General features: G+C 44.3%; 2 protein-coding genes across 3 annotated transcripts in view; both read left to right on the forward strand.

Annotated features, from left to right (window-relative positions):
- LOC142904391 (uncharacterized) overlaps positions 1-14,317 on the forward strand; it is a 329,108-nt gene that overhangs the window by 158,320 nt on the left and 156,471 nt on the right. The window lies entirely within an intron of this gene.
- The window catches only part of mdga1 (MAM domain containing glycosylphosphatidylinositol anchor 1), a 147,596-nt gene that overhangs the window by 56,525 nt on the left and 76,754 nt on the right, over positions 1-14,317 (forward strand). For both annotated transcript variants that reach the window (XM_076050440.1, XM_076050449.1), the window contains exon 4: positions 7,846-8,020. In XM_076050440.1, coding sequence (XP_075906555.1) covers positions 7,846-8,020 — 175 coding nt within the window. The remainder of the gene's footprint in view (positions 1-7,845; positions 8,021-14,317) is intronic.

Below are 14,317 nucleotides of genomic sequence, written 5' to 3' on the forward strand. Positions count from 1 at the left end.
TCTTTGATCCACTGTAACACTGCCGTGTTGTATACTTAACCTTGTCCATTAAGAGCTTTTTTTCTTTAATTTCCTACTAATGCATAACGTGTCACAGGAAATGATACAGAATAATGTATTTCTTCTACCCGCTGCAGAGCTCTGTGCAGTCGCATGCTAAATTGTCAGATCAGGTTACTTTCAGTCGTCACTAAGCTATATTGAAAAGGGACAGAGGAAAGTGGGTTGTTGTATTTGCAATTTCGTTTTTGTTTGTTTTACTTCCTGCAAGATTCAGTCTGTCAAACAGAAATGGTGGTGTTGTGGTTCCAGCTTCTCATTTTGACACGTGTAAATTGATACTCATTACCATGAAAATAATATTTGATGATAAACAAGGAAAATGAGTTTGTTGACATTTGGCAATCCTTTTTTTTATTATAAATAATGCCATCTGTTTTTCATCTTTAATTCTATCCTAAATTACTCTTAATTGACAATTAAGACAAGTCACTTGTTTGTGTTACCAATCCTTCATTGAAGTTATCTATCCCTCGTCCTCCCATGAGGAGGTAGGTATGCAATAGGTATTTTCCATTCACATTCTTTTCCTCTTCCACTGTACTCTGTCCCCACTCTGTGTGCTTACGCTAGTGCTTTGAGTGTGTGTAGCGCTGTGTGTGTGCGAAAGTGGGGGTCCGTGTCTATGCCAAGTAGTATTCCCTGATAACAGGATTACCATCTTAAGCTTATTCACGGTAAGTGAGCCAGTTGGATGGATAAAGGACTGTATGGTCGACTCCGCTGGCGGTACATCAAGAAGAGAGTTAGAGAAAATGTAGAAGGCAGGCTTAGCAAGCTTGTAGCGGGTTACTGCAAGGTAATATGAAGGATTTGAATCGTAGCAGCTCAGGCAGCAGCTGTAGTGAAGAGATGGTTTACGCTGCGTTTTGCTCGTGTCAAACACGAACAGGTTTTATGTTCAACACATCTGATCAGGCATCCAGGCGGTTGAGTCGCCGCTTCATGTTCACTCACGAGTGGGGACATGCATTTGCAAGCTTCCGCAGTAAATGTGCAGGAAGTGCCACGGCTGCATGTCCGGGAAAGCTTGGAATGCATCGTAAAATAACTTGAATACATTTTGATTAACTGTGTTTCAATGGTGCGGACATTAGGTTTAAGGTGATCATAAAGCACTTAAACAGTTAGTGATGGCCGAGAATAAAAAGTAAATGTGACGGACGGCTTTTAATTTAAATGAAAGGGCATAGGGGGATCAAGCATATCAGCGGCTGCGGCAGGAAGGTGCTGACGCTGCAGTAGAGTGGCGTTTGCAACGTATGGAAGACAAGATAGCAGCAGCGGTGAAAAGGTTCCACAATAACTGCTGGTAGGATGGTGGAGTTTGGTGCATGTGGTTGGCGAGTTGGGCAACCAAGTGGAGCTGCGGCTGGAGTGAGTTGCGTTGTGCAGTCATACAACAAAATTGTGAATGTGTGAATCTTGTAGCGCTGCCGTAGTGTTGTCCCAATCAACAATGAACTGAAAGATAGACTGCGTTACCTGAAACAATGTGCAGTGTATGTAGCTGTATTGGCCAGTGCACATGTCATTTCACAGTGTGTGTGTTTCTGTTTGCGGACAACTACGGTAGTTTACTTTTTTGAGCAGGTGTTGCGTCCCAGTCTGTGGATTTCAACATAACAAATAGACAGCAAGGGTTTTACACAAAATAACTGTGGTTTATTTCTAAAGATTTCTGCCATTAAAGTGCTGTCAAAAGACAAAAAAAAAAAAAAAAAATTACAATCAGTCCAAATCAACAAAAGCAAAGTGAAGCTTTACGTCATAACACAGAACGAAGGGAGGGTGCAAACATAGGTGCTAACAAACAGGAGAGCTAAGGGCACACAGGATTATTCTTTTTGAAACCTAATTACTAATGACTTAACACACTTCAGAGTTGGACAGACAAATTCCCACACACATCGCAACACGGCCGTGGTACAGCCTCTCCCTCCTTGCTGTCTGACGAAGGCTGCTTTTAGAATCAGATGGTCGGCTCGTCAGGAGCTGACGTGCACCAGCAGCAACGGACCAATGGCAGGCGGCAGGAGGCGGGATCGGTCGAAGAGGCAGAGATGTTACAGCCAGCAACTAACACTCACACATAAACACAGGCACGGCTGGGGGCCATAACAGCAGGTGTTTGATACGACACACTCGCACGGTTCAAGTAATGTATTCATTTTTCTTACCCGTATAATGGCAGCATAAACAATGTGAGCAGAAAGCTGACCGTGGCCTAATGAGGATGATTTGCAGGTGCAGCAACTCAGGAGTCCCAGCCAACAGGAGGCTGCACCCTCCCTCTGTAGACCAACGCATAAAGAGACACGCTGAACACTCCACTGTCCTAAAACACACACACACACACACACACAAACACACACACACACACACACACACACACACACACACACACACACACACACAGAGCTTCTTCAAGAAGACAATATTTTAATGCGCAAACAACAACAAAGTCTTGGTTTCCATATAAAGTCATAAAAGTGGACTTCACTAACTTGACCATTGTTTATTGCTTCTTCAGCATCTGTCTCTGATACACGATGATTTTTGGATCTATACATGCTTTCACTTTTGCTGATGCCACCATTTATTGACACAGTATTGGGCGATGCTGGCAGAGATTGAGATCAGGGATTTACGCTGTGAAACAAGAAAGAAAAAAAAACAAACTTTTGTTCACATAAAGCCAGAAGCAGGATGCAACGGTCACCTCAGTTTTAAAAAAAAAAAATACTTATTTGTCGCGCTCAGGACAAATCCTCAGAGGAGGACAGACAGCTGCCACTGGCAGAGTCTCTGTGTGTTTGTGAGTCTGACGTAGGTGGGAGCTGAGTCAGAGAAATTCAGCAGTCGACTTCACCTGCTCTGTCTTTACTTGTTCACACTGCCAATGGTTTTATAAGTAATGCCTTCTGTTTTTTTTAAAATACAGTAACAGTGTAAAACAAAGAAAATAGTGCAAATATTACATAATAGATGCTATTATGACATGCTTTCACAACTTTGACACCGTCATAAATTATCATTTATCCATGTCTCCTGCAGCAGTTACGCAGATGATCTGCACATAAGCGTTGAGTTCTTTTGACAAAAATACATTTATTGATGATATTGTACTTTCTAATAATACATTTGAATTCAATTATCATCTATTGTTTTGTATTTTTGTAATTTTGTATTGATGATATAATATTAAACCTCAAACAAAGCAAAAATGAATAGCAGCCATCCCACATGGAGCAGGTGGTTGTAGTGGAAGTTGAAAGGGGAGTCGTTCAGCCGCACAGTAGGGCAGAAAATGAAAGAAAGAGGCTGAGACCACACAGAGAGGACCCTAAGAAGAGAAGAAATAACTCGATCGGAAGAGGCATGTGCAGACCACTGACCTGACACCACCAGTGTCCCACCTTCCTCCTATGTGTCACCTACATATCACTCTTCTCTTCTCTTGTTGTACGTGTGCTTGGCCACGCAACACCATGTTGAATGGTTTTATCGGAGAGTCTCACTGAAGAAGGTTTCGACTCCTGCGTGTTTTTCCCGACGTCCTGCGTCGAGGCTTGCTGTTGAAAAGCACTCGGCCAGCACGTCCAGCACTGAGAAACACTATTTACACTGAATGGAGGGAATACACAAACATCTTGTGCGTTGTTTTAGTGGGCTTTGTGATGAGTCTCCTAATGCGATGCAAGTGTACGCTGTTACTATTAGCGGGTGTACTGGTGCAGAATCTGTGGCGCGCTGGTTAAAAGGATTTATTGTGAATGAGGATGATACATGACCACTAATGGAAAATTTACTGGCCCACTGGGCTTTGGTCAGTATTTCAATGCATTCTTCAATAGCTTTAGTCTCAATAGGACTTAATTGCACCGATGAACAAAAACTGAACCACAAAGTGTTCTCTAACTTCCTCCCTCAGCACTCCGAACAAAGCTTTTCTTTTCCTCACCCCCCCCACACTGTTTCTGTTCTTCTGCTGAAACGTCTGCACCGGAGACAGCTTTTCAGCCCAAACAATAATAATAATGATAAAAAAAAAAGAGCAAAGGAACCTGCTGCATTTCATGTCGAGCAGAATTCCAAGGAGGCCTCAACCTGTGCCGACTTCTGAACGACGTGAGGAACTTTATTACAGCATCTGTCAGCGCTTGTGTTTTTATGGTGCGTAACTAAATGTACATTCGACTCTGATGACAACATCACCCACACTGCATGAGGACGGAAAAGGCAAAGACATCCGCACGGGGACGAGAGGAGAAAGAGGACAAAAAAGAAAACGTATCCGCACGGATCCGTGGGGACCTGAGGGGAAAAAATAGAGCAGAGCCACTCGTTCCTCCGTCTGAAAGGAGGAGGAAGAAAGAGGGAGAGCAAAAGTTGAGGGAGAGCAAAAGAGGTCAGAGGAAGAGAGCGCAGGTGATGGTTTTAAGCTGCTGGTGTCACAGGCAGATTCAGGCTGTGCAGCCGCCCGGCTGTCATCTGCATCTCACACAATATCCCCTTTATTCGCAATATCACGCTTCCCTATTCCGCTGCGGCCGCCTCCCCTGGTGCAGCCGACTCACTGCACCTTTCTCTCTCCCCAGCAGACAGCTGCCGCCAGTCACTCCCCCGTTATTCCCACCGTCTGCTGTGCCCTCCCCGCACAACCTGTACTGTCAGCACTGTTTTGTTTATCTGTTCTTTTTCCCTTTGCCCAACTTGGGCACTCGGTCTCTGTTTTTGGCACGTGCTCTGTTTGCCTCCCATCCCAGGTCTTTCTTGCGGTGTTTTGCCACTGCAGAAACTTTACAGCCTTTCCAGGAACGTGGCACCCTCCCAACACAGAACCCAGCATCTAAATTTAGTTCTAGGCCTGTTTTTTTTTTTCTTCGTGCGATTGTAATTTGCAGAGGTCCTATTGGGCACGTTTACAAGTTTGAATATTACTGCCAGTCTCTCTTCAGTATTGATGATGAGAGGGTAAAGAGCTGTCACAATGCAAACCTGATGATAGTCCCTTGCTAACCAATAGTACGGACCCGTACAGTCAAGCTAACCACGTGCAAAAGCTAACTGCTATAGGGAGAAAATATGACAAATCTATATGTTGAGCTGAAATGTGATGAGGACCCACACCTGTTCAATCTGTAGGTTGTAGGCATGTCTGACATCATCAGACACCATCAGAGCCATTCCAGTTAACTCACGCAGATGTGTGCTGGTATTTCACAAAGGTTTGCAGTGTCTTTTGTGTATTAAATGTGTGACTAAATGATCCCGCTGCTTTGTTTTGACTCAAGAAGAAACTAGAGAGTACCAGAGCACAACATAGAGGCTGAGACAAATCCAAAAGCATGTAGCCTCAACACTGCTAGCTAAATCTTGATCTTGATTGTATCGTGATGTGTTCAAACTTGAATCAGCAAGTCTAACCCTGAGATTAGATGGAGAAAACAACCTAGGACAAGGAAAATAAAAGTTATTTTGGTGGGAAAGACCCTTAATTCTGTGGAACAATGCTCCCAGCTGTATTACTGTTGGCTCATATGCTCCATTTCGATCCCCGCTGACTCTTTGTAATCTTTTGAGTGCAACAAAATCCTCCTAGTCTCTTCAATGGGACATATTAGTAAATAAAGCACTTGATCCTAACTGGAACATATGATCATCAAAATTCTCCCGTTCCCAAGCCCCTAATCGCCTAATCTTACTTTATCTTGAATAACTCTTAAGCACGTCAAAAAAACCAAAAAAACAAACAAACCCTGAGTGGACAAAATGCCCATCACTTGTAAGATTTGCCCTCATCCTTTAATCCTTGAATGGAAAGGATAAAGAGCAGAAGCTCACAGATGAACACTTCATGCTCACTTTCACACTCTCGCTCCTTTTCAGTCCCACGCAATGGCCTGCACGCTCTTACACCCACAACCGCACACGCACGCGCGCACGCGCTCGCACACACGCACACCGGACTCACCAAACCATGGAGAGGCAGGGTTCGGTTCATTGCTCACCTTGGCTGGTTTGATCAATGGCAGTCTGCCCCCTACAAATCCCTCCCACAAACAGAGCTGAACAAACAGACAAGAAGCGTTTACACAGACTCTGCTAATCTGCTAATCTATAGGCCACGATTTTAACGCGTGCACGCTCGCACACGCACACACACACACACATATGCATGCCGAATATATACACCCTCAAAGTGTGACTACGGAGGGGCAAAAGGAGATAACTGTTCATAATGGCAAAGCACACACACACTTTGCGTCTGCATATGTTCATTTGCATCCACACACACACACACACACACACACACACACACACACACACACACACACACCCCATATCAGTGACTTTTGCCCATTATCCTCCCTGACCTCTTCAGCAGGATATGCTGGATGGGCTTGTTGATGTTGATAACAGACGGGTTAATAGGGATTAATGGACTTCACACACAACGCAGCGCGCACACACATTCACTTAAGAGCTGGGAAAACATTTCTGTTTCGTCGAGTTTACAGGCTTTCACGCGCCGCCGTGCGTGCACACGAGTGTGCATGTGTATGTCTGAGCGCTTTTGCGTGTGTGTGATTAGCGGCGCGCTGGTATCATGTATCTGTCGGCTGAGCAGCGTTGCTTGATGGGATAATTGAAGCGTGAAATAGCCACATAGAGTTTGTCAAAACTCTTTGCGGCCGGCATTTAGCGTCACGGACGGCGCAACTGGAGCGCTTAGCGTCATTAACTGGCACGTTGCGCCGCAGACAGAGAGATGTTATCAGGAAGAATAAAGACAAAAACACATTTACGAGTTCATGAGTCACTCGGACAGTTTAATGGGACGGCCCTGCTGACATAAAGAGTCTTATCAACCCTCTAAATGTTCAAAATTAGAGTTATTTACCAGTCCTTTGTACTTACATTTTAACAAGCACTATTATTAAGGCCTTGGACAGTGTTTGTTAACAGGATATAGAAATGTATTCCATCCCAATTTCCACTCTAAAAAAAGTGTTGCTGAATGTGGATATGAAGTGTTGAGCACCTGTTTCTTTTCTTTCTTTTTTTTTTAGCACTGTAAACAATGATCTGGGACGTCATTTTTCTCCCTCGGAAAACAGACCAACTGTTTGGTTAACTGCTCCTCTGACGATGCTGACATTCTGATTTGGCCACAACAGGAAGGTTGAAGTTTAAACAAATGAGGATTTGTGTGTCTTTTACTTTCACATTAATATGTTTGGCAGAGTGAAAAAACAACCAACTAACTAAAAAGGAAACCAAATAACATGAAGACCTGTCGGTAACCAGATATCAACTCAGCATGGACCTGTAGCAGCAGCTTCCATCTTCTCATGTGGACTTTGTAGCTCTATAACAGCGACACGCTAAACGTTCCCCGTGGCTCTTGGCTGACAGCAGCCATAACTCTGCCTCAGGCCTCTGTTACCTGAGCATAAACAGACTGTAAAGTTTCAACCATAGAGGGCAGTGACAGACTATTAGATGTGGTCGCCTTCGTTGTTGCCATTCAAAAGCTGCATGTAAACGATTAGAAATTAGCTGGAAGGCAACGAGGTGGCATTCACCTTTTCCTTTCTGCCATCACTTCCACTAATCCATTTCCCTTTAATTAGCCCATCCTGCGCTCGTCTCTCTTCCGAAGGAACATCATTTTCTCATCGTGCATTTTCTTTTTGTCCTTTCGGCGCGGCATACTTTCTTTATCAGCTCAGCATATAAATATATGTATCCCCCCCACCCCTCTCTCTTACCCTGCAGGTGCGGTGGACGAAGACAGCGGGCAGTGCGTCAGACAAGTTCCAGGAAACATCCATCTACAACGAGACGCTGCGCATCGAGGGCATCCAGAGGGTGCAGGGGGGCCGCTACTACTGCAAGGCCGACAACGGGGTGGGGGTGGCTGCCATCAAGTCCATCCGCGTAGATGTGCAGTGTAAGTGGGCGAGGGCAAAGCAGGTCCGGTCCCAAGACCACAGCTGACGACCACTGCAGCCGTTCCCACCATTAGCGAGAGCAAGCCGAGATTGGGAGAGATGGAAAGATTGGAGGAGGGAAAGATGAAAGACTGATTGGATGTGTGATGATATTTCAGGTGGGAATGGCTTCCGGGAGTATCTGACGGTGGACAGAACGGTCTGAGGATTAAATCCAGTAGAGATGCAGTGTTTGGAAATGGCGATAGATAAGACGCCGCAACTCACACATCGCAGCTCTTTTGCCCAGAGTGCAACGGCACTTTAGTGCACATATGAAACGGCTGTGTAGACTCCTCCGAGACCGATTACCGAAATAAGTTGATTTGTCAGATGCTCCCTGGAAAGAGTGAAGTCACGTGGGATGTCTGAAGCATTTTTGTCATAGTTAGTCCAGGTGGTACGAGCTCCCTAACACGCTGTTTCTCTGATGATGATCAACTTTCAAAGAACACAAAAATGTCACACAAAAGTAGTGACAAGGAAAACAACAAAATAACAGCAAAATCAGACTGTGTTCCCTCTTTTAATCCCCGTCAAAAGCACTGGTTGTGACAATGCCTTCCGCAATTTAATGACAAAAAAATTAATCAATAAATCAACCAATTAGTTGTGCAACCAATGGAGGGTCCTGATGTTGCTGTGAGAAGCAGTGGCGTGTTGTAGGGGTCCCGTGCTGCTGCCTGTTTCACTGCCCCACTGTCCCTGTGTGTCAGGGGCCAGGTCATGGTCACAGGTCGATGCGCCCGCGACGATAAAGCCCAACAGGTCGATACTCGTAAAAACCATTTTTATTTCCATTCCCAGCCCCTCCATCTGTAACATCACTTTACTGCAGAGACAGTTCCCCCCGTCATTGATTCAATCATTTTAACGCTACTTTATGGACTAATAGAAAAGGGTTTATTTTCCAAGGACCCAATAACACTAAACATCCATTACCTGCCTCTCGACTGCTCTGTTCCTCTCTAATCCCTGATCCTCCTCGCGTGCAGTAAGGCACCATCATGTAGCTCCTTTAGAATCTAATCACTAGCTCCAGCCCAATGCACTTGTACCGGCACTGACGCAATCTTGCCCGTGTTTATTCCTACAGGATTTGCCTCTTGTACACTACCTTGCTTCAGCCTTTTAATGTGGCTCCCCCTCCTTTCCCCTGTTAGCGTTAGCACTCCCCAGGCGCTAACTCGGCCCGGGGGAGCCGGTAATTGCAGGGGCCCCGGCTAGTCGACAGGTTGTATAATGTTTGCAGGTTTGACGGGTCTGTGAGGCTAACCAGCCCTGACGGCCAGGGCTTGTTCAATCCCCCAACCCCAGCGGTGCTCGGCCACACTTTCCATGCAGGGAGGCTAAAGTGCAGCGCCAATGTAACAATTAGCCCAGGCTACCTGTGGGGGCCAAAAAGAATTAGAGGGAGTGGGTGAGAAGTAAATGAAAGAGTAGAGAGGGAAAAGATGGATGGGAGGGTGGAGACAGAGTGGTGGTAGAGGAGGAAAATGCAGGCAGTCAATGCTAGAGGTGTACTTACAAGAAATTGTGTTTAATTGGATAGCGTGCTTCCTTTGAAATAGTCAGATCCAGTTGTTGAGTCTCGCACATTTAAATGTAAAGGAACAATAATGGAGAGTCAAAAATCGGGGAAAACTATTTAACTTTAGTAATAACAAAAGACCATTTTCATTTATGGCTGGTGCTGACAATGATCCATATGCTGACGAGAGATGGTCTTTTCGATTAATTCGGATATGGAAGCTCGTATTCAGGGATGATTTACTGCAAAGGCAAATCGGCCTCTTGCAAATCCATCCTACAGGCATTAACATATATCTGGATCAAAGACTGAAAGAATTGGGCCTGGGTAGTATGAGAAGGGTCTTAGGTTTTAGTTATTGTCGATGCAGCATGTTTGAATCAAAGTTTTTCAGGTTAGAGTGAAAAAAAGACATTGTCTAGAAAGCATAAAGTCATGGAGAAACGTGGCCCTAAAGAAAAATGAGAGCAATGGTATACTGATGAAAACCGCTGAGGGAGTGTAGAAAAATCAGCTGAAATATTTCCTTCGTCCCAAGAAGATTTGAGTGTTTGGCAGTATGAAAGGAAAGGGAAGGAAGCGGAGGATGGAAACAGTCATTGAGGTGCACTTGTGTGCTTTTGGGATTGGATGCCTCCAACAGACGGCTATTGACCAGAAGGCAGAACATGCTGTTACCCGCACCGTCTGTTTCTCCCAATCACTATCTTTTTTGTTTGCCTCCATGTCAGCTTGTTTTCTGGGCCGAGTGCTCACTCTTTACATCCTCTTCACCATCCATGCACAGCCTCCTTCCTCACCAGCATAGATTGCCTTTACTTGGACTGTTTTGTTTGTAAACATGTGGAAGGTTTAGCCACACTGGGAATACAGTTGAGAGATAAAGGCCAAAATTTTAAAAAGTAATAAAGATAACTAAAGATTTTGAGACCAATTTGATAAAAAAAAAACAAAAAAAAACTCCTCTTTGTAATCAGTCGCAAATTAAACAGCCATTACAACATTGTAAGTGGCAGCCAGCTTTGATTTTATTTAATTTACTCGACAGTCCAGAAGCATAATGAGGAAACACTGAGAGGTTTGTTTAATTTACCTCCACTCTGGCTGTCTCTGGTACGGCACCACTGTCCACACCATAAACAAACGTCTTGAGAAAAAACTTCTTCTATTCGTCCTCCACAAGAAAGGGGGCGTCGTACATCCACCTGCGGACCAATGACCTGGCACTTTGACCACCGAGGCAGTGGAGCAGTGAGCTGGCGGGGTTTAACTTAATGTAGCCTCTACTGATGGGATGGACTTGGTTCAGAAACCCAAGCTATGATTGGAAATGAAAGCAATAAACACAATTCACAACATGGGATTGTGAAAGGGGTCATTTTAGCTCATCGCTAATCACGTCTTCATTGAGGATTCATTGCAACTCTCAGCAAGGTAAGTGGAACAGCGCTGAGTTCAAACGATGAAGGCGATAATGTTAAATGTGAAACCTTTGATGAAGTGACGGTAAAGTTCCTCGCCTTGATCTGGTAAGAGTTGGCAAGTGTTGTCGTCTGCTGTGTTTTTACACAAAATGAGAGTTTTTCTTCCGGCAGAACTCTAAAATATATTGTTTGAGTCTGTGCATATCATACTCAGACTCATACTGCACTATTTTGGCTGTGGTCAACCACCTCTGCATTAGCTTCTAGATTCTTGGGAAATTGAACAATCCATAACATGCAGTTCAATAACACCAGGTTTAAAAAAAGAAATCCATTCTTCCTATTCCAAAAAAAACCCACCAACCTGTTTGTGCTGTTGGCGATGACAGTCTTGCGGAGTGCACAAACAAACGCGACTCTCCAAATGAGTTCTTTCACAACAGCTTTGGCAGCAGTTGTCACTGACTGTCACAAGGGCAGGCAGGAGATCAGTGTGTAATGTTAGCGGCTCCGTGGTGGAAAGGAAGGCGCTCCATTGCTGGAGCGCACAAACACACACAGGCAGATACAGTATGGAACCAGACTGTGGAAGGCATCGAGCTCTTTTCTCACTGTCCGCCTTTGATAATTTCCTGCCGTGTTTCTTCTGTTCTGGAATACATTTTATCACCCTCAGTTGCTCAGTTCTCAATGTGTGTTTCTCTGTTTGTAAGCCTTTGTGTGATATCCTTCATCTGCTTGTGTTCTCTGTCTGGCCTGGAAGGGTCGTCCTGTTCTTTGCTTTGTTGGTTTTGTCCCTTTGCAAATTCCTTTTCCTCTGGCTGCAACTTTGATGGAGCTCTCAGTGCTGCACGGCTGGATCGCAACCCAAGAGGGCAATTAAAAAAAAAAAAAAAAATAGGCTTTTAATATTTATTCTCAGGTCAGGAGCAAATCTTAACACCATGACTGAATGTAGTCAGAAGCACAACAGCCATGACAGGACAATACTGGGGGAATTTGAATTGCGTGCATGCAATTTTCATTTGTTATTTATTTATTTAGTCTTAATTTATTTTTACTTATTTGGTGTGTTGTGGTTGTAATCAAATATGTCCCTGTTGCTCCTGAAAGAAGTCACATTTCTCTGCCCAAGTTGGACAGCGTTCGTTCCCAATGAGCGTTGGATTGCTTGTTTTGCCAAATTTACAAAGAATTCTAAAGTTCACAGAGCTTGTAGTTCCAAGTCCTGTTTTCACAGAATGCCACTGTCCTTGTCAAGGTGGCAAAAGTACAGACATTGCTAATCACCTGTCAGAACACTGTGTAGGTCTGGGTCCATGTCGCCCTGTTAGAGGAGCCAGAATACATGCAGCCAGTTTAATTTGACTCAGAGTTTTATCCACAGGTGCAAGACTGCGGCTTTGTATTCAGACTGCCTGCGTTTCATACGATATGAACCTTGTGCAGTAAAATAATGCATCCCCCTTGTAAAAAACAAAACAAATCAAAAAACTCAAAGAACAGAGACTGAACACAATGATTAGGACGAAAATTAATGAATTACTTAATCTCAGTGACTTTGGTGTGAGGATAGCTGAGAATAATAATTATGTAACCTTAAAAGTCATATTCAGAGCTTGATGTACATATGAGAAAACAATTTCCGCAGTGCTCAGCCTTTGTGTCGACACATGTTGAAATCGCTTTGTTTTTTTTTTTTTGTAAAAGACAGAGATGTTCCAATAATCCCAATCAGCCTGCTTGTGTCTTTCACCTAATGAGCATTTATTTTGCATCTCATCTCATTTGTTCCGATTTTAAGATAGACAAGAAGTTTTAGTGGCAAAAACACATTACGTTCCTTCCTAAGGATAGTCACAGCGTACACAACATAAACTCGGGGTGGAATGAAGGCTCACTCCTTTGCAAAAAAGTACTGTTGCGCGACATAGGATGGTTCGTGATCAGAGATGTTTCACACTCGGTAATCTGCGATCCAGCAGGTTGTTGTAATATGGGCTGCAATACAGGGCTAGCGTCAAATGTGGTCATTCCACCCACATCCTCACTCTCCATGAACCATGCAAGTAAATTCAGAGTAATGACACTCAAGTCGACCTCTTGACATTATGATAGAAAGTTTGGATACCGTCACCGCTACTCATAGTTTCCAAGTTTACCCCCAAAAAAACTTTGACACTGATGCTGAGCACAGAGGTGGCGTGTTACACTTGGTGCACCCCGGCGTCGCTGTCAATCCATCAGCTACATTATCTTCATGCTACGCTGAGTGTGGTGAATGTGAGGATATTATGCAAACAGCCTGAAGCTTTTTCACAGCACAGTGTTGTGGCCATGAGGTGCAGAGTCACACATTATGGATACACAACAAGTATGCCACCCTGGCTTCATTATATCACATTAGATGTTCTGTTTTTTTTCGATGCGGCACTGGGTATTTTGAGGTTTACACACAGGATGCAGCTCCTTAATGCATTTCATATGACTTTATTTTAATAGATCAAGCCAAAAGTGTTGTGACCCTGCACTCAACAGCCAGTCTAATGGGTAAAATGTTCAGCGTTGTTTCTTAACGCTAATTGCCCATCAGCCAATCAATTGGTCGCAACTCAGTGCATTTCTACAAGAAGACGACTTGCTAAGTGCAAAATGAGCATCAGAATGAGGGAGACAAGGGTTGTAAGTGACTTTGGCTGTTGGTGCCAATCAGGTTGGTCTGAGTGCGTCATACCAAACCCTCTATATAGTCCCAAAAAGAGAAAATATCCTGCGAGGATTTGCACCTTGTTGATGTCAGGGGTCAGAGGTCAGAATTTGGCAGACTGGTTGGAGGCCACGGGTGCAAGAGAAACAGTCAAAAATAGCCGCTGGTTACGTCCAAGTTTGGCAGAAGAGCATCTTGGAACGCTCAACACGTCCATCCGTGAAGCAGTATATAAACAGTGAGCGCACTCGCCGGCCACTTCAGCTACTCTGATACTTCAGGTATGAGAGAGGCTGGCGAGTGTAGATAACAACTGGCCATAAAGTGAAATGAACTTTGCTGGGGGAGCCGAGCTGCTTCTATTTAACATTAACCTGGTCCACCTGCATGCTAATTGACAGACCCGGTGGACATCATTTTTACAATCTTTGTGCGGTTGAAAAATTTTCATTACTACAATCACACCTCCAGTCAAATATGTTAATGGAGCAATTTGTCTGAAGATGACGTTAACATGCACCTGCGGAGTGAGGCACTCGGCAAAGCCACTGAATTCTCATTTGATCTGTGTGACGAGATCACCACCACCTCCACC

The sequence above is a fragment of the Nelusetta ayraudi genome, unplaced genomic scaffold (assembly GCF_046127955.1).
Source record: "Nelusetta ayraudi isolate G7.1 ecotype Tasmania unplaced genomic scaffold, CSIRO-AGI_Nayr_v1 ptg000005l, whole genome shotgun sequence".
In the NCBI taxonomy this organism is placed as follows: Eukaryota; Metazoa; Chordata; class Actinopteri; order Tetraodontiformes; family Monacanthidae; genus Nelusetta; species Nelusetta ayraudi.